The sequence below is a fragment of the Hoplias malabaricus genome, chromosome 2 (genome assembly GCF_029633855.1).
Source record: "Hoplias malabaricus isolate fHopMal1 chromosome 2, fHopMal1.hap1, whole genome shotgun sequence".
In the NCBI taxonomy this organism is placed as follows: domain Eukaryota; kingdom Metazoa; phylum Chordata; class Actinopteri; order Characiformes; family Erythrinidae; genus Hoplias; species Hoplias malabaricus.
The window spans coordinates 25,171,553-25,195,000 of NC_089801.1; the positions used below are offsets into that span (position 1 = coordinate 25,171,553).

The 23,448-nt window shown below is 38.6% G+C and overlaps 2 protein-coding genes across 5 annotated transcripts in view; both read left to right on the forward strand.

The window, feature by feature from the left end:
* The first annotated feature begins 602 nt into the window (after positions 1–602).
* arcn1a (archain 1a) lies at positions 603–14,891 on the forward strand. Its single transcript, XM_066661031.1, has 10 exons — positions 603–811; positions 4,200–4,463; positions 5,883–6,062; positions 6,899–7,095; positions 7,500–7,664; positions 9,173–9,338; positions 10,050–10,197; positions 10,299–10,407; positions 11,147–11,351; positions 11,781–14,891. The coding sequence occupies exons 1-10, from the start codon at positions 626–628 to the stop codon at positions 11,868–11,870; spliced, it is 1,710 nt and encodes a 569-aa protein (XP_066517128.1). The 5' UTR covers positions 603–625; the 3' UTR covers positions 11,871–14,891.
* Positions 14,892–15,782: 891 nt separating this feature from the next.
* The window catches only part of phldb1a (pleckstrin homology-like domain, family B, member 1a), a 68,894-nt gene continuing 61,228 nt past the window's right edge, over positions 15,783–23,448 (forward strand). For 2 of the 4 annotated variants that reach the window (XM_066657316.1, XM_066657336.1), the window contains exon 1: positions 15,783–15,879. In XM_066657316.1, coding sequence (XP_066513413.1) covers positions 15,784–15,879 — 96 coding nt within the window. In that variant the 5' untranslated portion in view covers position 15,783. Of the gene's footprint in view, positions 15,880–22,660; positions 22,800–23,448 lie in introns of those variants that run through there. The other 2 variants (XM_066657325.1, XM_066657333.1) reach the window with 2 other exon arrangements.

Sequence of the window (23,448 nt, forward strand, 5' to 3'; positions counted from 1 at the left end):
AAATTCCTGTTTCTGATTATATTAAGAGTTTTCTTACGGCATCAATTTTCCCCTGACCAAAAACCAAGCGTATAATGTCGTATTTACGACCACCAAACTTGTGAGTAGGAATTTCAAAGGACTTGAAGGCTGCAGCGGATAGGAGCCCACCACTGTTTAACATATGTTTAACTATTGCACATCCAGAAAATGAAAAGGCAAAGTGTGATAGTTTTAGAGTGAAATTAAAGTAAATCAGCAGTAGCTGGAGTGTCTCATTTCCATCCTGAAACTGTCACTTTGCTTTTTATTTATCAATTTTTATTTTCCATTTGTTTTCTTTATTGTATCTGTAGCTTTCAGCTGAAAAGGACGAGCTATTTTCATATGCATTCTCATTTTAATTTTGACAAATATTATGTGCTTCTTGAAGAAAATGCGAAGCCAGAGTTAGTTTTCTATGACACTGAAAAATAAATGAAAAATAGGTTTTTATTTTAATTTTTCCTTTGTCATAAATTAATATATTTGCACACGAAAATCTTAGTTGCATTTTAATTTGAGCTCAGTTTCCTCTTTGCCTGTATTTTCCTCCTTGTTGACTCTGTATTGTTAACGTTAGCGCCGCTGATGCTGGATCCTCCACATGTTCCTCGCCCTTTTACCCGCTGACGGGGCTTTTCCGGTGGAGACGTGGCTGAGCGCCGCTGCCATATTGAGCCGCAGAGAGACACAAACCTCGTTCATTTCTCCAACACCGCGGCTTTATTTACACAGATACAGCCACGGACAGAAGCTTAAAAACTATCCCAAAAAGCAGACGCAGAAAATGGTGAGTGAGTTCCTTCGTGTCCCTTGAATAACAACCAGAAATTGGGCGACGTGTTTAGTTTTTTCCCCTCAGACGCTTTACAGTCAGAACGCTACCGACACTGAGCTAGCAGCCACATATACGGATGTTTTCAAAGACAGGTCCCTTTTAACTGAATTAAACTACCTTCGTGGCATCTGTAAAAAAAGTAGTTAGCCCGTACATTGATTTTGACTTCTGTGTCTTTCTGTAATGCGGTTTAAATCACAACGATGTTATGTAGTAAACGTCAACATAGCTGGTAGCTTGCTAAGTTAAGCTAACTGTCCACATCAGTGTCAATTCAATGGACAGAAGGCCAAGGCATTTTGAAATATCCACGTAAATTTACAACAGGTTTGAACAGTTTTCAACTGTAATATTACTTACAGGTAGATGAATTTTGCATTCAATGAGTCATAATGTTAATAATTTTTGTAGTAATGTGTGAAAGCCTTCATTTATTTCATTTCCAGAAATGTAACATTTAAAGAAATAATTTTTCTTCCTCAGGAAAAGAAAGATCACACAGCATTATTTTTTGTATTCGTATGTATACGTCTTCTGTTTCAATCCAGCTTCCCTTTTCAGAATAATTTGTTTCAATTTTTAAAGAATATAAAGATAATGTTTATCATAATATCAGTTCAGTCTTTGAGGTTGGGTACTTGCTTCCTACAATTGGTTATAAATTTCAAAATTATATCTGTCCAACTTTACTTTGCTGCTTGTAACATTTTCTTAACAGGTTCATGTTTTGGGCCCATGTTTTGAGATGTCTTCTCACAGTAAAAGAATGATGAGAAACACCCGTTTATTTTTTTTTTCAGGCCTGACGTAAGAGTGCAGTTTGATATTCTCCTGTATCTTGTTAGTTTATATGAAATAGCCTAGAGTTTTAGACCCTGGTCATGATTGTTGCCTACACTCTTACACTTATTATCCTTACACATTGGTTTTACATGCAAGAATATATTCTTACACCTTATATCTTGAGAACTGTCTTAGCAAAAACAATCAAATACATGCTGAATAGCCATTTTGTTTGGAAACTGAATAAATGTGATCTCACTTTGACACTATAGTGTACTGGTAAAAATAATGATTTTCTTGTGCCATTTTTGTCACTCAGCTTTGTAAAATCATCAGTGTCTATAGAGAACACATTGGCTCTGTCAGATTTTTCTGCACATGTGTATTTGTTCCCCATTTATACAAAACAGCTGCCATCCAACTGGAGCTGTTTTACATCATACACTGTAGGACAGTTTTCTAGACACAGATTAATCCCAAACCTAGAGTAAACATAAATGTTAAGGGTGTTTCTCCCTTGAAACAGTAATGTCCAAGATTAAGCTTAATTCGTGTCTGGGAACCTACTACTTTTGTCCTGTAGTATCAAGATGACACTTCAAATGAGCAGATTCAGTCACTTTATGGTGAAGCTGCCAATAAATATTTAACTGCATCCTCAGTTGTAAAATATTTTTAGGAAGTTTTGTCAGTGTAATGGGACACACAAGAGAAGCCACACCTGATGACTACCAAACATCAGTTAGAATGGTATGAAGCCCTCCAGCACTAGTCTATATTGCAGTGTTATTGTTCTCAGGAGTGATGTAGCACTCTGCAATACCTTTAGGATGATTTAGTGATGTAGCACTATGCAGTACCTATAGTAGTGGTGCTTTGGATCCAGATCTAATAATAGAGCATCATACTGTTGTGTTGATAAACCATATTTGGTTTCTAATGCTGCTATTCGGCTCTTGTGAGTTCGGTTGACTATGTTTACACTGGATGAGAAGAAAAGACAAACAAACTATAAATTAACAAACAAAAACAAATATATAAATAAATCCAGGTAATAAACACTTAGATGCCTTAAATGCGTCTGGGGAAGTTTTGTGTATTGATGATGTAATATTGAGTGTCTAATGGAGACTTCACAACTGATTTACAAAAGGAGACCTGTAGGTGTGTTCCATGGTTTTGTAATTTCTCTTAAGCGTTTGTTTCCTCTCTTCATTTTTGGAGAAATTGTTCTTTGTTGCACAGGTTCCTAAGCCTTTTATTACAATATTATATAATTATTTTTCTGAAACATAGACAAATAGTGAAAGTTGATGTGTGATATAGCTGGTCTGCATTTGCTTGACCAAAATTATTTGTAATTTGGATCATGTTACGTTAGAGGTGAGCATACATAGGATAATATATGGTTCTATTTTATTAGAAGGTTCACAAACCCCCATGGTCCAAAAACACGGTGTGGATGTAAGTGGATTGACGACTCAAAACCCATGGTCCAAAAACACACAATGGTAGGTGGATTGGCTACTTAGAAGTGTCCGTAGGTGTGAGTGTGAGTGACTGTGTGAGTGTGTTGCCCTGTGAATGCCTGGAGCCCCCTCCAGGGTGTGATTCCGCCTTGCAGCTCTTTTTTTTAATTCATTCATTCATTCATCGTCTGTAACTGCTTATCCAATTTAGGGTCACGGTGGGTCCGGAGCTTACCCGAAATCGCAAGGCGGGAACACGCCCTGGAGATGGCTCCAGGCATTCACAGGGCAACACAGTCACTCACACTCACACCTACGGACACTTCTAAGTAGCCAATCCACCTACCATTGTGTGTTTTTGGACCATGGAAGGAAACTGGAGCACCCAGTGGAAAACCATACAGACACGGCAAGAACACACCAAACTACTCACAGACAGTCACCTGGAGCGGGATTGGAACACACAACCCCAGGATCCTGGAGCTGTGTGACTGCAACACTAACTGTGCTGTAAAAAGGAATTACGCTAGGGTGAACCCAAGGAGCAAAATATCAAAATCTTACCTAATGTTCCTTTAAATTGTAATTCAAATGAAAAATAGTGTTACGGTTTGTTTTATTTACCCCGTCTGGCAAGAAGTTTTATTTATAAGTGCAGTCAGTGGTTTGTTAGGCTGCTTATTGAGGCTGCACTATATGGAGAAAGTAAAATTTTAAAGTTATATTGCTACATATTTGCATTGCGATATGTGATATTGTATCAAAAATATTTCCTCACATGTATAATTTTATAATTAATAAGCCCTGCGTTGTCAATCAATATTTCATTCATTCATTCATTCATTATCTGTAACCGTTTATCCAGTTCAGGGTCGCAGCAACCAATATTTAAAAAATAATAATTTTGTTTGAAGGTTTATGCGCACTTCACAGTTCTCTGTAATATCATTTGTGTAATAACATTAGTGAAGAGATGGATACAGTGCAAGTGTTTAACAGTTTGTATGATGTACAATCCATTGAACATCCCGTTTCTACTGCAGCAAGTGCTAAGTCAGATGCATTGACTGTTCTGTTTTCATGTGCAGGTGCTGTTGGCTGCAGCGGTGTGCACCAAGGCGGGGAAGGCTCTGGTGTCGCGGCAGTTTGTGGAGATGACACGGACACGCGTTGAGGGCCTCTTGGCTGCCTTCCCTAAACTAATGAACACAGGGAAGCAGCACACATTTGTGGAGACAGAGAGTGTGCGCTATGTCTACCAGCCTCTCGAGAAGCTCTACATGGTGCTGGTCACCACAAAGAACAGCAACATCCTGGAGGACCTGGAGACTCTTCGCCTCTTTTCACGTGTGGTACGTATGAGAATGTGGATTTGGAGGCACACATACAAAAATGAATGTTCTGATTTTAAGGGAATAAGAATGCACTGATGCAGTATGTATAAAAATTGAGGAAAAACCTATTCAGTGATTGGTGGACTGATTTTGTAAATTTGTAAATCACACACAGTTATACAATTTACTGACCTACGCACAGCTTTTCACTACTTTTTATATTCTAAATGTATAGTCCAATACAGGTCATCAAATATGTAAGACCTGGGGGCCAATTCAGACAATTTTTGACCATTCTTCCAGAAGTGCATTTGTGAGGCCAGACACTTGATGTTGGGCGAGAGGCCTGGCTCGCAATCTCTGCTCTAATTCATCCCAAAGCTGTTTTGTTGGGTTGAAATGTAATTAAGGGACAGAGCCTAAATCCTGAAAAACAACCCCACACCATAACATTTGGCACAGTGCAGTCAGACAAGTACCGATCTCCTGGCAACCGCCAAACCCAGACTCGTCTGTTGGGTTGCCAGATGGAAAAAGTTTAATTCACTTCAGAGAACTTGTCTAGAGAACTGCTCTAGAGCCCAGTGGCAGCGTGCTTTACACCACTACATTGGATGCATGGTGATGTTAGGCTTGGATGCAGCTGCTCTGCCATGGAAACCAATTCCATGAAGCTCTATATGTACTGTTCTTGAGCTAATCTAAAGGCCACATGAAGTTTGGAGGTCTGAATCAATTGACTCTGCAGAAAGTTGGCAATTTTTGCGCAATATCTGCCTCAGCATATGTTGACTCCTTTCTGTCATTTTTAAGTGATCTTCCTCTTTGTGGGTGAGTTGCTGTTGTTCCCAGTCCCTTTCACCTAGTACTACTGACAGTTGACTGTGGAATAGTAGAAAGGACATTTCATGACTGGACTTGTTGCACAGGTGGCATCCTATCATGGTACCACCCAAGTTCACTATGGTCCTGAGAGTGACCCATTATTTGTAGAAGCAGTCTTCATGCCCAGGTTTTATACACCTGTGGCCATTTAAATGATAGGAACACCTGATTCAATGATTTGGTTGAGTGAATACATTTGGCAATATGGTGTATGTTCACAAGTACTCCAGTATCTGTTTAGACATTGTATAACCTAACATACTAAAATCACTATTTAGTTATTTATTACATTCTCATCAAAGGCTGAGATAAAAGTCATAAGCACTTTTTGATCGTAAGTGTACATATTTCCTTCAGTCACATTTGTTTGCCGTATATTATTCCTAAAAACTATTCCGAATCATGAATGTTCAAGGCTTGTGGAGATATTGGAGATTTATTTATGCATGTCCATGTCGTTTTGTTGCTTATAATTATTTGCTTCGTGCTAAGTGTCATTTTACAACAATTTTCATTTATTTAATAGTCATCATTGTTTCTTTTTCTGTTCAGATTCCAGAGTACTGTCGTGTGCTGGAGGAAAGCGAGATCGCAGAGCACTGCTTTGACCTCATCTTTGCCTTTGATGAAATTGTTGCCCTTGGTTACAGAGAGAACGTCAACCTGGCGCAGATCAGAACATTCACAGAGATGGACTCACACGAGGAGAAGGTGTTCCGTGCTGTCAGAGAGGTGAGAGAGCGGAGGAGGGGGGAAAAGTGGCACTTGGATATATATGTGGCTCTCTGCTGATTCTGCTTTGCTAAACCACTTTTCATAGCAGCAGAGAAGGGCGATCAGTCAAACCTGCTGACGTGCAGCAGTGCAGCTGCTGAGTAATTTGCTTGGCTTTGTGTGCGTAATTAACATTTATTCATAGCTTAAATTAAATGTAGGCTGTGGTGCGTTCGCCAATATTCCAGGAAATATCAAAACTATATTGAGAGCTAGAAATAGGCCATTGTTTGTATCCAGTTTGACTGCAGTTTGTTCAGCATTTATAAAAAAAATTAATGTGTGTATGTTTTAAATTACTACCAAATTAGGACTGCGTAATGCATAAGAAATGTATTTCAGTGTATGATAAGTCAATCGGACAGTGTATTGTTAATTGCTCCATCACTACTGTGAATTTGTAAAGTTCTGTTATGGAGTTAGGCAAAAAGACAATGGCTGACAGACACAGATTGGAGAGAATTTGTTAAGCTGTCTTTTGTTCTTCTTTTAGCCCTGGAACCAGAAGTAGAGGAAAAGTTTGTCATGTACACAGTGAACAAATAGAATGTAGAATAGCTTAGTTCTTTCCAAGGTATTGAGTGTTGCACATGGACATTGTGAATTGAGCTGGTTAAATACAGAAATGAAACATTGTTTTTTTTTTGGCTAATAATTGCAGCTCTGCACAAAATGTATTCGTAATGAGACCATATTTTGTAATGAGACCATATTTTGTAATGAGACTGTTTGACAGGACTTGGTCTTATCCTTCTGTACGCACCTGTTAACGATTTTTCTCTCTGTCTCTTCAGACCCAGGAACGAGAAGCGAAGGCAGAGATGAGGAGGAAGGCGAAGGAGCTGCAGCAGGCCCGACGGGACGCTGAGCGAGGGAAGAAGTCTCCTGGCTTTGGTGGCTTTGGCAGCAGTAGTAGCAGTAGCAGCACAGCCATCATTACAGACACACTGATCGAGCCAGAGAAACCCAAGCCTGCCCCAGTACCTGTCAGGTACCTGTCACTTATAAAATCCTATTTCCTTTATATCCACTAAAATTAGAGATATAAGATATGAGAAAAGTATTGGTACTAGGCATTGTATATAGCAACTGAATGAGCCAGCAATAATTTGGCAGTCATTTAGATCACTTACTTCATTTTAGGGCAGTGTTGCTTAGTTGCTGCATTTTTTAAAATTATTTGACAACTGTTAACAAGAATATACTATAGTTTCTGGTGTGAAATGAGCCTTATTAAAATCTGAATTGAACTACATGAAGTTCAGATTTAACTATTATGTTGGAGCTTCATTTTTTTCTATTTGTGTTAATGCAGGATTCATTAATATTTTATCAGTTTTGCTAATTCAGAGTTTCAACTTAATCTTTCACTGACCTTTTTTTCCCCCCCCGTAGGCCTAGCGGTCCTAGCAAAGCACTCAAACTGGGTGCAAGGGGGAAGGAGGTGGATGACTTTGTGGACAAACTGAAGTCTGAGGGGGAGAACATTATCCTGCCTAGCACTGGCAAAAGACCCTCTGATGCATCTAAATCTCTGCCTGCTCCTGTTAACACAGAGAGGTATGCTATAACAGTAAATGTAAGGCAAAATTCTTACTCATTTATGCTGATTTTTCACATTTTGCACTAAAGCAATACTAACTATGTACCGACACTATTACAGTTTACAAAAAAAATATATGCACATGTGACTTTTGATTCCAAACAGTGATTAATATGGGAGAAACAAAATATTTTCCGTAAAACAAGAATTTATACACAATAATAAAGTACTTGTAATTGACAGGAGCTGTGAATTAGCTAGTTATGATATTTAATACATATTTCAGCCTAAATAAAATGTTATCTACATTCAGAACTCAACATTAGCGATGCAACTTCTAACACATTGTTAGGCCCTCTAAAAAAGAGAGAATTATAGAAGGAAGTTTGGTAAATGATTAATTAGCATTAAATTAACATGTTAAATTCCCACATGCCTTAATTTGACAGCACTATTAAATATATATTTTACATCTTAATAAATACTTTTTTTTCCCAAAGAGAGTATTTTTGATTTCCAAAATGAAGATGAATTGAGCTTGATATCAAAATCACATGAATTCTAATCTCCCTTTTAGACGGTGGTTGCTTTGACACACACCTGATTTCAGTATCACATTAATATTACCCAAATCAACAATGGTAATATGATTCAGTGTGCTTTTTACTTTTCATGTAAAGTATGCATAACAGAGATATATCAAATGGTGGAGATTTGTTCTATAAATACATGCAGTGTGAATGTAGCCTTTGGAATGTAGTTTTCTGTATGGTTTTCTTATTCTATTTTATATTGGCAGCACATTAGAAATATGGATTTAGTCTAGGTATCCTTATTGCCAAATAAGGATAAAGGTCTAAAGGTTCAGGATGTTAATGAAATTAGATCCTTGTAAAACCTGAAGTAACCCCAGGAAATCCTTGCAGAATGAGTGTCAGGTGCAGTTTAAATAACTTGTTGACGTGTAGAGTTAGAAACGAGCCAGACAAGATATTTGTTTTGTGCTCTGTTGGTCCCACCCAGCATAGTTTGCGGAGTGTTATATTGTTTGATTAAGCTGCGTATGGCTGCATTAGTTAAATTAATCTGTTAACTTCATAGCTCAGTCCTAACTGCAGGAATATTCTCCACTAAAACCTTAGTGGTACCTGTGTAATGCACATTGATTTGTAAACCACTCATAAACTCGAAAAGGCGTGTGTCAGTGTGTGGAGTATGGTTTTTCATTTTTTTCCTAGCAGTTCTCCCTAATTTAAGAAATGATTACTTGCCCAATCCTACATATTTAATCCTGGAGCATATTTACAGTACAGGCCTCATCACTGAACGATGAGTGTCAAAAATACAATAACAAAATAATTGTTCATTAATAGTAACCGTGGTAAAATGTACAGTTAATCGTGTTATTGATTTAGGCTCATATTGCCCAGCACTAACTGAATATTTATACTAAGATGTGTTAAAATATTTGTTAGAGTTGTGACTCAGCAATGTTTCTCTGACATCTGCCCTCTGATGGTTGCAGTGTGCACTTGCGGGTGGAGGAGAAGATCACTCTGACATGTGGCCGTGATGGAGGGCTACAGAACATGGAGGTGCTTGGCATGATCACGCTCCGTGTATCTGATGAGAAGAATGGACGAATTCGACTGTTCATCAACAACAATGACAAGAAAGGTGTCCAGCTGCAGGTGGGTTTTACTCTGGTAAAAAAAAAATTGAGAATGGCTGTAGTAGCTAGTCTGAAATATTTATCTGAACCAGATAAGACACAGCAATTCATATAAATTATATTTACTTGCATAATTACTTAAATATTTGTCAGGTTCAGATGACATGCTGGTTACACTGTGGTTCCTCCAAACCTGTTTTTCATCATATAGTTTTTGGCTTGTACTCCCCCCTGCCTTATTGCCTCTCCAGTCAGTTTCTTGAGGCCAGCATGACAATAATACATTGTGTAAAGTTTATGCAGTTAATGTTAAGTTAATACCAGAAATATTTGTGGTCAGGATAAAGGTCTGCCAAGGAAGGTTGAGAAAGCTCAGCCAGTGTTTGCTATGTTAGTTATACTGCTGTTCGAAGGTTTACTCACTTCATACAGTAACTTCTTAATATCTTAAGAAGTTCAAAACTTAATATGAATTTTTTAACAAAAAATAAACTGTTTCAAAATTCTAAAATTACATGTGTGTTCATGTAAAGTTTAAGGAGTCTTGCAGAATGAACTGTTTGGTCATTATGTTATAGACGGTGTTATTAGAAGTCCTGTGTAAGATTTAATTATCAATCTGGTTAGATGTGAATGCTTGCTTCAGTCTAGATATATGTATCAGAACATGATCTTGTTCAGCTCGCTTGGCCTGCCAGATTTCTTAAGAAACAAATTTTGCCTCTTAAAGACCCATCCCAACGTGGACAAGAAGCTATTCACAGCCGAGTCATTAATTGGTTTGAAGAATCCAGATAAATCCTTCCCCCTGAACAATGACGTGGGTGTGCTGAAGTGGAGACTACAGACCACAGACGAGTCCCTCATACCTCTAACAAGTCAGTGTTGTTTCACCTGTTCACAAGACCAAAGATTTGTTGTTTGTAGAGTAGTAGAATTTACTGATACGTTTATTTTTTTATTATCATTATTTTTTTAGTAAACTGCTGGCCCTCAGAAAGCGGATCTGGCTGTGACGTGAATATAGAGTATGAGCTGCAGGAAGACTCCCTGGAACTCAATGATGTTGTTATTTCAATCCCCATACCGTAAGTGTGTAATAATACTAATGAAAGAAACTACTACATCCACTCAGCCTTTATGATCTGATTTATCTTTTTGATATGTGATCTAAGTTCACTGATGGATTGCATGCAATGTTTTTAATAATACACACATAATTAGAGATTTAATATATTGTAATCTTGGGAAAGGGTCCAAGGCAGTGGTCAGCATATTGCAAATAAATACATCGGCAAACATAGGAAGGCTGGAGTCAAAATTTGCCCCAAAAAGTCAGCACTTTTAGTTCTCCACTTGAGGTTTAGACATTGCACTCTTGTTGCTTAGTTGTTTAATCTTTTGCAATACTAATCTTTATTCATCCATGATGTATGAAATGAAATCTGATTATAAAATGAGCACACACATTTTATTACTAATACATAATACTACTGCAAGTTTTGTTGTTCATCAATTTGTATATTATAGCATAAAAAAAAACGTTGAGAAACATGTCTGGAGTGCTTGGTAAATAATTATTTTAACAGCCTGGAAACCCGTTAATTTGTAATTCAAATTTGTCCTTGTCATCTGTAATTTCAGTATTTACAGTAACAGTAGACGATTGTAATACTAATAACTGTGCTCTTCTTGTATTGATCGTCATACGACAGGTTCTTCATTCAAACTCAATCTTAGTCTGTACCTATTTGAGTGCTCCAGTCTGTAATATGTTCTCATTTTACAGTTTACTAATGATTATATGGTACTAATGGCCCACTGCAGGTCAGGGGTAGGTGCTCCGGTGATTGGTGACCTGGACGGAGAATATCGACACGACAGCAGACGGAATGTTCTGGAATGGTGTCTGCCTGTGGTGGACGTGAAGAACAAGACCGGCAGTCTGGAGTTCAGTGTAGCCGGCCAGCCCAACGACTTCTTCCCTGTCAATGTCTCCTTCGTGTCCAAGGGCAACTACTGTGACATTCAGGTACAGAAATATAGGCTGTATGAAAGCCTTCTAGGACAATTTTCGTGTTAAAATAATCTGTTTCATATGTGGAGGTATAAGGTTTTCATGTGACATTGATAATATGCATCTGCCACATTTAGCTTAGCAAGAGAATTAGCTTGTTGGTTTTTATTTTGGTTTATAGATTCACAGATTCTTATAAATGTCATTATTTCTAAGCTCATTGTTCTACTTATATAGGTTCACTTTATATTTCTGAAATTAGACTGTAGTTCATCATTTGCTCTGCAAAACTTCACATTGTAGATGTGAAATCAGAGACTGTAGTGGTGTACTTTGTGCACTGAAGCACTAATGTTCAGTGCAAGAGTCTGCATTAATAATGGCTGCCACCTTGTGTATTCATTCATTATTGTTATATAATAAGTCTCTCCTTCCTCCTTTTAGGTTGCTAAAGTGTCTCAGGTGGACGGGAACAGTCCGGTACGGTTCTCAACGGAAACATCATTTGTTGTTGATAAATACGAGATACTATAAAATGAAGAAACCTCGCCTACAAAAAGCCCAAAAGCAGCTTCAAAAAACCAATTCAGTGGACTTGAATACACAATTACAAACACAGTACAAGCTAGAATGAGAGAGATAGCTTGAAGAGGTTGTTGAGAACCTTTTCGCCATCAGCAGTACTTAAACAGGACTGGAAACTTCTATCTTTTTTTTTTTTTTCCTCCTTCCCCTTCATCAAAAAAAAAAAAAAAACCTGACCCTGTTCACCATGGCTGTCAGTGTTGGCTGTGTTTGTATCTTTGTACAAAAGTGAATAATTCTACAAAGGGATTGACTTATTAAGATGAGGAAAAGGAATACCGCAGCCAACACAATTTAACTGGTGATGGATGTCAAAACGTGGGAAACTGTACCATTCTAGAAAATTATAATTTATATGGAACCACCATGTGTTTGATCAGTTGTATAGATGATGGAGTTTTATTGAAGGTTGATCTAACTTAGCATTAAGGGTAAAATTAATCTGGTAGGGTGAGATATATATTTTTTTCTTTTCCTAAACCTGCTTAGGTTTCTTGCTTATGTACTGGGATCTTGCTCTGAAACCTCTTAAGACATGGTTGTCTTTTCCTGCTAACAGCCCTTGACTGGATGATCCAACGGTGGTCTGTTCCACGATCTGTTTGTGCTTGTATTGGCAGGACCACATGTTATGAGATGGACCTCATTGTTTTGTCTGTCTGTTTGCAAGGTTCTTTTTTTCCCTTGTATCTTATGTCTGGATTTTTTTTTATATATATATATCTTTCATCTGCTGTAAAGTGGTCTGCTGCAAGCCTAAACTTGTGTCTGTTTCCTATCTGTTTTGTCTGCATTATATTCTACACTTTCTTGCTTTCTTGTCCTGTAAGCCTGTTGGAGGTATTCAACACTTTCAGATCGCTTAAGTCATTGTTGAGCCACCAGTTTGTAATGGCAGTGAATGTGCATTTGGGCTTCAATTCTGTTTTGTTTTATTTTGGTTAGGGAAGCAAATCTACAAAACTGTAATCTGTTATTTGCACCAGCAGAAGTATGTGGTATTTCCACAATCGCACTGCTTTGTGTGCTGGTGCTGTTGTAGAGCGTGCAATACACAGATTTTAAAAACACCCGGGGCCACGTTTATCTGTAATTTAGAGAGCAGACCATTTTGGAGTCTGTAGTTTCAGTAATGGTTTTACTCAGCTGTGGTGTGACGTGTTAGTTCTGAAATGTTAAAAAGACCTTGAAGGATGATATCTGGGTTTATGTGCTGCCTGAGACAGTTTTTTATTGATTGTGTTCATTTGATGCAAGGTAAGCTGAAATGCTGACATCGTCTGTTGATACCTCTTGTTAGTCTCCAAAAGAACAAACAACCCTTGGTTGTTAATGACTCTAGGTGGGTACGGAGTAATAAACAGCTGACCTCAGATCAGACCTGCTAAGCCTTTGGATTCTTCCTCACTCTCAAACCAATATACTTGTACTGAACACTCCTCAACCAACCCCATCTCTTTGTTTCCAGTAATGCCTTGAGTCTCTCCGTAGCTTGACAAGGGGGGGGGGGGGGAAACAAATACTAAATGGTTTGAGATTTCATTTATTTGCATTGTCTATTTTTTGGAATCATATTGCTGGTGGGAAATGGAAAGCTAGATCTGAAATTTTTTTTTTTTGTTAACCCTGTAAAATAATGAGTAGAGTCATGATGAATAACATTCCAGTGTAAACTAATTAAAGAAATTATTAAAGTGTAAAAAAGGACCCAGTTTATAAAGCCTCTTTACTAAACTCTCTTGTGAAGAGCACTGTTGCTAATTTAATTAGGACCCTGTTGCCTAAAGTATTCATGCCTCTGCCTTTGCGTGGTTAAGAACTTGTTAACTCCCATCCTTAATTCATAGGATTAAATATGATGCCGGCCCACCCTTTGCAGCTATATCAGCTTCAAATCACCTGGGAAGGCTTTCCACAAGTATTAGGAGTGTGTTAATGGGAATTGTTCCAGAAGCGCTTTTGTGAGGTCAGAAGCTAATGTTGGATGGGACGGCCTGGCTAGCAGTCTCCTAATTTCTCCCAAAAATGTTCTATAGTGTTGAAGTCAGGTCTCTGCAAGCCAGTCAAGTTTTTCCACACCAAACTCGCTCATCCATGTATTATTGGACCTTGCTTTGTGCCATGGTCCGCACAATACAGTCAGACAAGTACCATTCTCCTGGTAACACACAGATGGAGAAGTGTGATTTGCCACTCTAGGGAACATGACTACACTGCTCTAGAGTCCAGTGGCGGTGAGCTTTACATCATTGCAGCTGACGCTTGTGCATCGTGCTTGATGTAAGGCTTGGCTGCTTCTTCTCGACTTTGTAAACCCATTTCATAAAGCTCTCTACGCACTGTTCCTGAGCTAATCTGAAAGCCACAAGGTCTGGAGGTCCGTAGCTATTGACTCTGCAGAAAGTTGGTGTGCCTCACAATGTGCTAACCCTGCTCTCATTTTTTTTTTGTGGCTGAGTTGCTGTCATTCCCAATTGCTTCCACTTTATAATACCACTGACAATTGACTGAAATATTTAGTAGCAAGGAAATTTCACTGTACCACTGAATTCACTGAGCTTTTGAGAGAGACCCATTCATTCACTAATGTTTGTAGAAGCAGACTACATGTCTAGGTGCTTGGTTTAATACACCTGTGGCTATAGAAATATTGGAACATCTGAATTCTGTGGTTTTGAATGGGTGACAATACATTTGGCAATATAGTGTATGTTTTGGCTAATAAAACCGTAGCTTAAATAACCACAAGGAGGTTAATGTGAGCCTGAGAATTCGGTCAAATTTTCTACTGCAGGATCTCGTACAGTGTGAAATGACATAATTGTGTAATTTGCACTCTGCTGTGTCTCAATACTTGGGACATTATTTAGACTGGTTTATTTTTAAGTAATATTAATGAGTAAATAGCACAAAATCCCTGCAATATGTACAATTGTTTATTTTCTTATTAAGCACATCCTAGGGGTCTATGGCAACACTTCCATTTGTCATTATGTTTAGATTTTGTTTTAAATATAAAGCACTGACATATTAAAAAAATCTTAAAATTGATTTCACTGACAGATTTCATATTAATCTGGACCTGATTCTGATCGTAATACTAATGTAATATTTTATTTATTATACCTGTGTTCATAATTGTTGCGCAGCTGGCTTGACTTGCTGCAAATGTTTGTTCTTGTCTTTATTTTCTCTTTATAAAATCCATTGTTAAGAGAAACTTTACAGACAAGTGTAGATGGAGTACAGATTTTTATCTGTCTGGTTTTTCCTCCACATAACATGTCCAAGGGGTAAAGAGATGAGGACGAGAAGAGAATGCAGGCCTTTAGATGATCAAGTGAGAGATTAGTGTTGAGTGTGTTTCGGAAAAAGAAAGCAAAATCACAAACCACTGGGAATTGAAATCATTCTAAAATCATCCCAATGAGCTGTCCTGATGATCAGGCATCACGTATGTTACTTATGTAACTGGATGTCCAAGAGGGACATGCCCTGCTTGGGCAATAATTTCTGTTCTGTAAAACTAGTGTAGAGTACAGGCTTTTTGTCTGCACCACCAGGCTGGCCATGTGAAGTTGCCCTTATTTGGAACTGGGGAGGAGAGGAAGGAGAAGGTGTAGCCTGCCTATTTATTTTTTCCTCCCACTTTTGAATGAATAACCATACAGTCCTTGCTCATTTCTTTCCTCTGCAGCTGGAAATGAGCAAGTGGTGGCACTCACACTGACACCAATGGAATAATTTCAGTTTTTGTCTTGAACGTGGGGACTGTACCGTTAAGTATTTGTTTTGCTTTATTATTATAAAGTTTCTCGGGATGGTAATGGATTCTACTGTGGAGTTCTGGGCTATGTAGTTGATGTCCAGAGTGTGCAATATGAGCTTCCCAATGGTCTGGACTGCCTACCAGGCCAACAAGAGCCTCAAGGTGCTTCAAAAGAGAGTCCGCTTTCAGGTAAGTTAAATGATTGACAGGCATTCTTCTGATTCATGAGGTTGTCTAAACTGATTTTTATTTCATCATGATCCAGGCTTGATATTTAAAATAAATACATAACACCACACACCGCCATGTTTACTAAAAATTTTGACAAACTCCTTCATTCGTAATAAGCCTATTGAAATTGCTTTGTTTGACCATAAGAGGGCGCTTGTTAACACGTTTCTCCCACAGACAGAGACTGGTGCTTCTTTAGCCCTTGTGTTCATTGTGTTTTGTTTTTTAACCACCCTCTGTGTTCAGGTTCATTTATCCCTGATTCATCTTATAAAGTCTGGAAATTGTCATCATACAAAAGCTGGAAACAATTGTTTCTACCCCTAAAATCAGTGTAGCTTTGAAGTTTTTAACGGGGACACGTTTCCCAGTGGGTAGTTCAGTAGAGTAGCCTACAAACACACTGAAAATTATCAGGTGAAAAAAGCTCCAAAAGATCACTACAGAAGTGCAGCGGAGAGACTGAAAACAGAAAATGTGAGTTTATGGACACACACTGATACAAAATAAATATCATTAATAGAAATGTAGTTTCCCACTGAGGCAGTAATGGACACGTCTACGTTGGAAAGGTGTCACATTAGATACAGACTGAGAAATTGATTGCCTCTTAAATGTTAGAGGGGTCTGGCTCAAAGGTTGCGTAGTGAGCTTTGAATCACAGACTCCACTCCAGCTTATTCTTAAGATACTGGATAGAGCACCATCACTGTATGAAACAGTTCCACTGCTCCATAACTCATTGCTGGGAGGCTCTATACCTTTCTAGCCGAATTATATGTTGGGTGTGGACACTTTACGCTGATGTGTGGGTGCTTTAGAAAGACCCATTTGCCTTTGAGACTGTATTAATGTGTCACTAATTAGGACATGTCTGCAAACTGTAGGACATATACATACATATCATTCAACCATAACATCATGACCACCTCCTTTTTTCTTACACTCACTGTCCATTCTCCCAGCTCCACTGCCCAGACAGGAGCACTTTGTAATTCTGCATTTACAGACACTTTTTGTTCCTTTCACCCTACTCTTCAATGGTCAGGACCCCCACAGAGCATGTATGATTTGGGTGGGGGTTGGGAGATCATTCTCAGCACCCAATGCAGTGACATTGATGTGCTGCTGTGGTTGTTAAACACCACAGTTTCACTGCTGGACTGAGAATAGTCCATCAACCAAAAATATCCAGCCCATAGCGTCCTGTGGGCGGTGTCCATTAACTACTGATGAAAGACTACATAGAGGACGACCAACACAAACTGCAGCAACATGTGAGCTACTGTCTCTGACTTTGCAACTACAAGGTGGACCAGTGAATTAGGTGTCTATCAGAGTGGATACAGTGTTTAAAAACTACAGTAGCACTGCTGTGTCTGTTCCACTTGTACCAGAACAGCACACCACCACTACAGAAGTGTCCCTGTCGTGCTGAGAAGCATCCACCACCCAAATCATACCTGCTCTGTTCTTGAAGAACAAGTTGAATCTGGGCAAAAAAACATATAGAGCGACAGGTGAAGTACAGTCTGTAATTGTGAAACTACGCTGTGCTCCTGTTTGGTCAGTGGATCTGAGAGAATGTATAGTGAGTGTAGAAACAAGGAGGTAGTAAAGATATTATGGTTAGTTGGTGTACATTGCACTTTTCTTTGGTTATAAGATTCTTCTGTTTTTGTTAAGTATTTTACAATATGAACACTGATGAAGGATGAGGCCTCATCTGTCCACGATTTCATTGCAAATATATTTGAGTTAATATATATTACTGTTTTGAATTACAGACCTCATGAGTACTGCCCTTAAGCTTTGAGATTAATCTGCAGTAACAGCCTCTACTCTTGTTGGAATGCTTTCCACTAGATATCAGCACATTGCAATGAGGATTTGACTTCATTCAGCCATGGAAAACAATAGTGAGGTTATGTAGTAAAGTTAAATTATTAGTTCTTCATCACAAGCAGCACTCCAGAGAACACAGTTCAACTTCTCTGAGGACCAGTGCTCTAGCTATTGCATGGCATTGAGCAACGCATGGCAATGGTAACATTTGGTTCATGTGTTGCTGCTGCAGAGCATTGATTCTTCTAGACTGAATAAGATGGTGAATTTAAGAAATAAAGAGATGGAGGAAGAAACAGCCCAAAGCTTCAGTCATAACGGACATTGTTTTGGATCCGGCATGTGTTTAGAGCCTTTTACTCCCTGCTGTTAGAGTGTGAAATGGGGTGAATAAATACGAGCTACATGTATTTAGCAGATGAACATGGTTCCTTTGACAACCTCAGCATTAATGCAATATTTAAATGAGAAATGTGTTATATTAATATGTTACATTTCAGAAAGTTTGTAGACATGTCTTACAATTAGTAAGTTCCACTACTTTATATCCCACTGTGGGTCAAAATATAGCTTGTTAAAGCTCCATAAAATGCAAGAAATAAAAAGGGACACTTTAGAGCATCTGAAGATGAGCCTAAGCTCACCATGTCCAATGCCAAGCGTAGACTAGAAGGTTATAACGATACACGGTATTTGGAGTAATGGAAATATATTCTCTGCATTGATCCAAACATGCTCTCATGCAATAAAATCTACAGAGTAATGTTCCAACATCTAGTGTTAAATTTTCTCAAAAGACTAGAGGCTTTCACTGCAGCAAAAGGGGAATTACTCCCTATTAATACCAATGATTTCAGATGATGTTCGATGAGCCAGACATTCTTAGAACCGTGTATTTGTAAGCAGCCTTCCTGTGAGGTAGTTTTAGAGGTGTTAGTCATATTGTTCCTATTTCCACCACTATTTTTAAAATATTTCAATATTTTGAAATTTTGATGTTCCCCTTTTAAAGGGGCAATATGTAATATATGTGTCATCAGTTGATCAGTTGCCAAGTTGGCTAATTTTCTCCTGAAGAAGGAAGCCGGTAATGTTGCACAGAGACAGATCGTATGTATGGATTAAAGGTCTAAACTCTCTGCTTTGTATGTTTTACATGAAGAAAGTTAGGCATACTTTTTTGTTTTGTTTAAAAAGTTAACACAATTAGTCACCTGTTTAAGGTGGGACAGAATATTCGAACAAGCAGCTGGTGAACAATGCGAATACTAGCCTCATAAACTGACCCATTTAATATGGAACTAAATGTTTGTATATCAAAATTGCAAATAAGGTGCAGATATTTGTCTCCGAAAATGACATTTAATGTGGAAGGGAAAAATCAATAAGGAAGATAACAGCCAGTGACACATTTAATGTGAAAATGGAAAGTCAAATATGAAGCTGGTAAATACAGGAAAAATGCTGATGGCTCCTTCGTTAGCATAGGTAGATATTTTAGCGAAATGATGTACACTTTTCTGTGTAAATAGGTTGATTTTTGCACATTCTTTAGTAATGATGGTCCAAAGTTCTTTCACTTGTCTTGAGTGCATTCGTGTAAGTTCATGTCCTCAAACTGGCAACCCGCACGAGCTTCGCACTGTGGAATTGGAGAAGCAGGTAACTCTCTCTAGTTTATTGAATTTGGACTGCGGTAGCAATTTTAAACGCCTGCTGACAGTATTATAGATAGCTCATTTTAAGCTGTAATATTTTCTGTGTTTAGTCCAATAGATGTTGCCATAGTTTTTATATGTATATATCTAAATAAAGAGAGAGAGAGAGAGAGAGCCAGACCCCTTAGCAAGTTTGTTAAATTTACAATCCAGACTGTTTGTTCCCCTCAGTTTCCCCCACCCTGTTTCACCATGTATTTTGTCCCACGCCAGTGCATGCTCCAGACGTAAGTGGGCGGAATGGTTCATGTCTCACTTGGAGTGAGTGCTGAGGGGGGTGGTTTATTTGTGGCAAAACTTAGTATGACACATCATGGGCTGAACCAAGCCCAGGCAGCTTGAACACATTACACCAGCAGAGAACATGTGCACAGCTAAAAACAGTTAAAATGAGTTCCTCATTTTCATTCCTCCAAAAAAATCACTGTGCACTCTGCCCGCTGTCATTCTTGTTTACACCCTCCTTTTCCTTCTCATAGCAATTGACAGAAAGCTTTTTTGGAAGGCCTGTTAGTTGCCTTCTTTCAACTTAATTTAATGCTATGTTTTGCTTTGTCTGGCTTTGTGAAAGCTCTGGATGTGGCATGGAAATTATACCTTTTTATACTAAACCTACTTGGGATGACAAAGATCGAGCACCTTGCTGAGCCACTTTGCAGAAATCTGGCACTGATGAAATGTAAATGGATTGCTGTTTTTCTTTACAGTTGTGCTGCAGATTTTTTTTGTTAGTTGCTCCTACTTGAGATGGGATTATACTACGTTTGTAAAGTGACCATGGTAGCATGGTGGCACTAAAGTAGTGTCACTGACAGAGCTACAGGGTTTTGATTCTCATCTGGGATTGATTCTCATCTTAGGACACTGTCTGTGATCAGACTGAGATGTTCACAAACATGTCTGTAAAGACATAGGTTTCCTCCAAGTGCTCCAGTTTCCTCCCACAATCCAAAAATACATATTGGTAGGTGGATTGTTTGTGTAAATATGTCCACAGGTGTGAGTCTGGATGTCCGGGGTAGGTGCTGGACCCACTGCAACCCTTAACCAGATGAAGCAGTTACAGGAGGTCAGTGAATAAAATGACCAGCACAGACAGTGTGTGAAGGAATCTAATGTGTGATTAGGGCTTGGCAATTAATCGAAAACTAATCAAAATGGACTATCAGAACTTCTTATTGACATAATCTTGTCTATATCGATTAGTTTTATTCTGTTATGTCCCCACTGTGTGTACATGTACTGCTGAGAAAAAACATTTTCAGCGACCAAAGCACAATCCCACACCAAATATAAACAGTGCTCAAAAAACAAGAGCGGAACAAGCTCCCAGCAACGTTAGAAAAATATCCCATATTTTATATTGGAGCATATTTACAGCATAAGCCTCGTCACTGAAGTATGAGGGTCAAAAATACAACAAAAAAAAATAATCGTTCATTAATTGTTATCGTGGTAAAATGAATTGTGATAATGATTTGTGCTCATATCGTCCAGCACTACGTGTACTGTACAAATCCCATAAGTTCAGAATGTGCAAAATGTACATATGATTTTCCCTTTGCATAATACAGTTTTATTTCTTAATGTAGGACTCTCAAATGTGTCCTGTGTGTGTGTGTTCTAAAACTACTGGAAAATCTAAAACTGTAATTTTTTAAATTGCTCAAACATTTATTTAACTGATAAAAGTACACCGACAAACCATATTTATTTATTTGGTTGTTTGTAAATATTTAAAAAGAGGCAAAACAAGACTGAAATTGTTATACAAGTAACACTGTTCTGGAAGGTTTCACAATTAGCAGTTTAAATAGTAACAAGTGAAGTCATCAAGATTTATAATAAGACCATCCACCAAAGGCTTAGTCTGTGCAAGCAATGATAGTTCACCACTTTGTGGCAATGCTCATGATAAAATTGTCAGCTAATTCAAATGCAATGTTTCCCAGTGGAAGATTGCTAAGAATTTTGGTCTTTCATTAGTCACAACTTAATATCATGAAACGATTCAGGGGGCAGGGTGCACCCTTTGCTGAATGTGAGTGACCATTCAGCCCTCAGCCTATCATTTGAGAAACCGTTGTGTTGTGATGGACATAGCCACATGAGCTTGTGAGTAAAATTATTTTCAGTTAACACAGTTTGCTGCTGCATTAAGAAGTTAATTCAGTCATTGTCTGTAGGCATTTATCCAGTTCAGGGTCGCGGTGGGTCCAGAGCCGTCATTGAGCGCAAGGCAGGAACCCCCTGGAGGGGGTGTCAGTCCTTCACAGGGCGGCACACACAGGACACATTTGAGTCACCAGTGCAACTACTAACGTGTTTTTGGGCCATGGGAGGACACCTGAGCACCTGGTGGAAGCCCATGCAGACACAGGGAGAACACACCAAACTCCTCACAGACAGTCATCTGGAGCAGGACTTGACCCCACAACCCCAGGACCTTGGAGCTCTGTGATTGCGACACTACCTGCTGCACCACCGTGCCACCCTACATTAAGAAATGCAACTTAAAACTGTGTTATGGAAAGGGAAAATCATATATACATTTTGCACAGAAATACCAGCAAGGTCTTTGGGCCCTAAGTCTTCTGAGATGGCCCAAAACTGTTAAAACATGTTCTGTGGTCAGACAATTCCATGTTTCAGCTATTTTTGGGGAAAAAAGCATGTCAGATCCTACGTGCCAAATATTTAAAAGGCCATCCAGACTATCTCAGAAGGCACAGTGCTATGTGCTTGCACAGTCTTTTATTGTAGCACATGTACTAGAATTCATCACAATAACAATATTGCATTGTCATATTACCCAGCCCTAACTGACCCTATTGTACCCCTCAATTCTCAGTCTCCTGTGAATGCCTCCTACGTCCTGCCTGTCTCTCTGTCGATCTGTCTGTCCTTCCATCTCTCTGAGTCTCTGTATTAGAGCCTGAACAAGGGTGGACCTCTTCAGCTGCAAGAATAAAAGGCAGCCTTGTGTCCACAAAATGAGAGAGCAAGTGAGAGAGAGAGAGAGAGAGAGAGAGAGAGAGACAGACAGAGCCTGAGGTTGAACTAGGGAGAAGGAACAAGAAAAAAGGGGTGGGCAGAGAGAAAGAGAGGCTGTGTGGGTGGAGGAAAGACAGAGAGGGATAGAGAGGGGAGTTAACGAGCATATTTGTCTCCCATCACTAGTTGCAAGTGAATTGTTCTGAGTTTTTGGTTCTCTGTTGCGCTTTAGAGGTAAAGTCCAGCCTGGATGCATATGGATTGTAATCCCTACAATTAATGGGATTATTTCACACATTCCTCTAGGACTTTCTTGAGTAGGTAAGAAGAGTTTGACTGATATGATTAGCAGTTTTGCTTGAAGCATTTCTTACTTTTAAGGGTAATTATGACCAGAGAATACATGAATGCAGCAGATTTAAGCTTTGAATGATGAATGTGCCAGTAGAAATGCTTCAAAAGAACTTCTATTACATTGACTTCCATTGAAAATTATGTTTATTCCTTCTCTTGTATAGTTGCGATTTTGGAGATCCATGTTTTTCATTGGACAGCGACAATATTGTTTTTGAGCTTGCGGTTGTGAGAGACAGACATAGTATGAACATACGTTTGCCAGTAAAACTCTGTGAAATGGCAGGTTTGGTCATTTTCTCTAGAGTCAGTGTCAGAATTAACAGAAAAAGGAAGAGTCTGGGCAGGAACGGGAAATAAAGCTTGTGGTGTAAGCAGAAAACACTGTTTTGATGTCATTTAACATTACGTAATTCCAAGAGATTAATTTAGAATCCGAAGTTCTTGGCCTTGTCATCACTTTTTTCACAGGATAAATAAAATAGCTGAGAAATCGCACGCAAGAACAACAACCTGCAAGAACACACTATTAATACACTAGCTGTCAGAAAACATAGATATTTGTCAGATTAATAAATGCTCCATATTTCTATAGAGAAACCACGTAAAGGTTTAA

Excerpts from the sequence above, each read along its gene's own strand:
- arcn1a (XM_066661031.1), top strand. The coding sequence starts at position 626 with ATGTTCCTCGCCCTTTTACCCGCTGACGGGGCTTTTCCGGTGGAGACG. Across the intron at positions 7,096-7,499 it reads CCTGCCCCAGTACCTGTCAG|GCCTAGCGGTCCTAGCAAAG; the intron begins GTACCTGTCACT and ends CCCCCCCCGTAG. Across the intron at positions 7,665-9,172 it reads GCTCCTGTTAACACAGAGAG|TGTGCACTTGCGGGTGGAGG; the intron begins GTATGCTATAAC and ends TGATGGTTGCAG.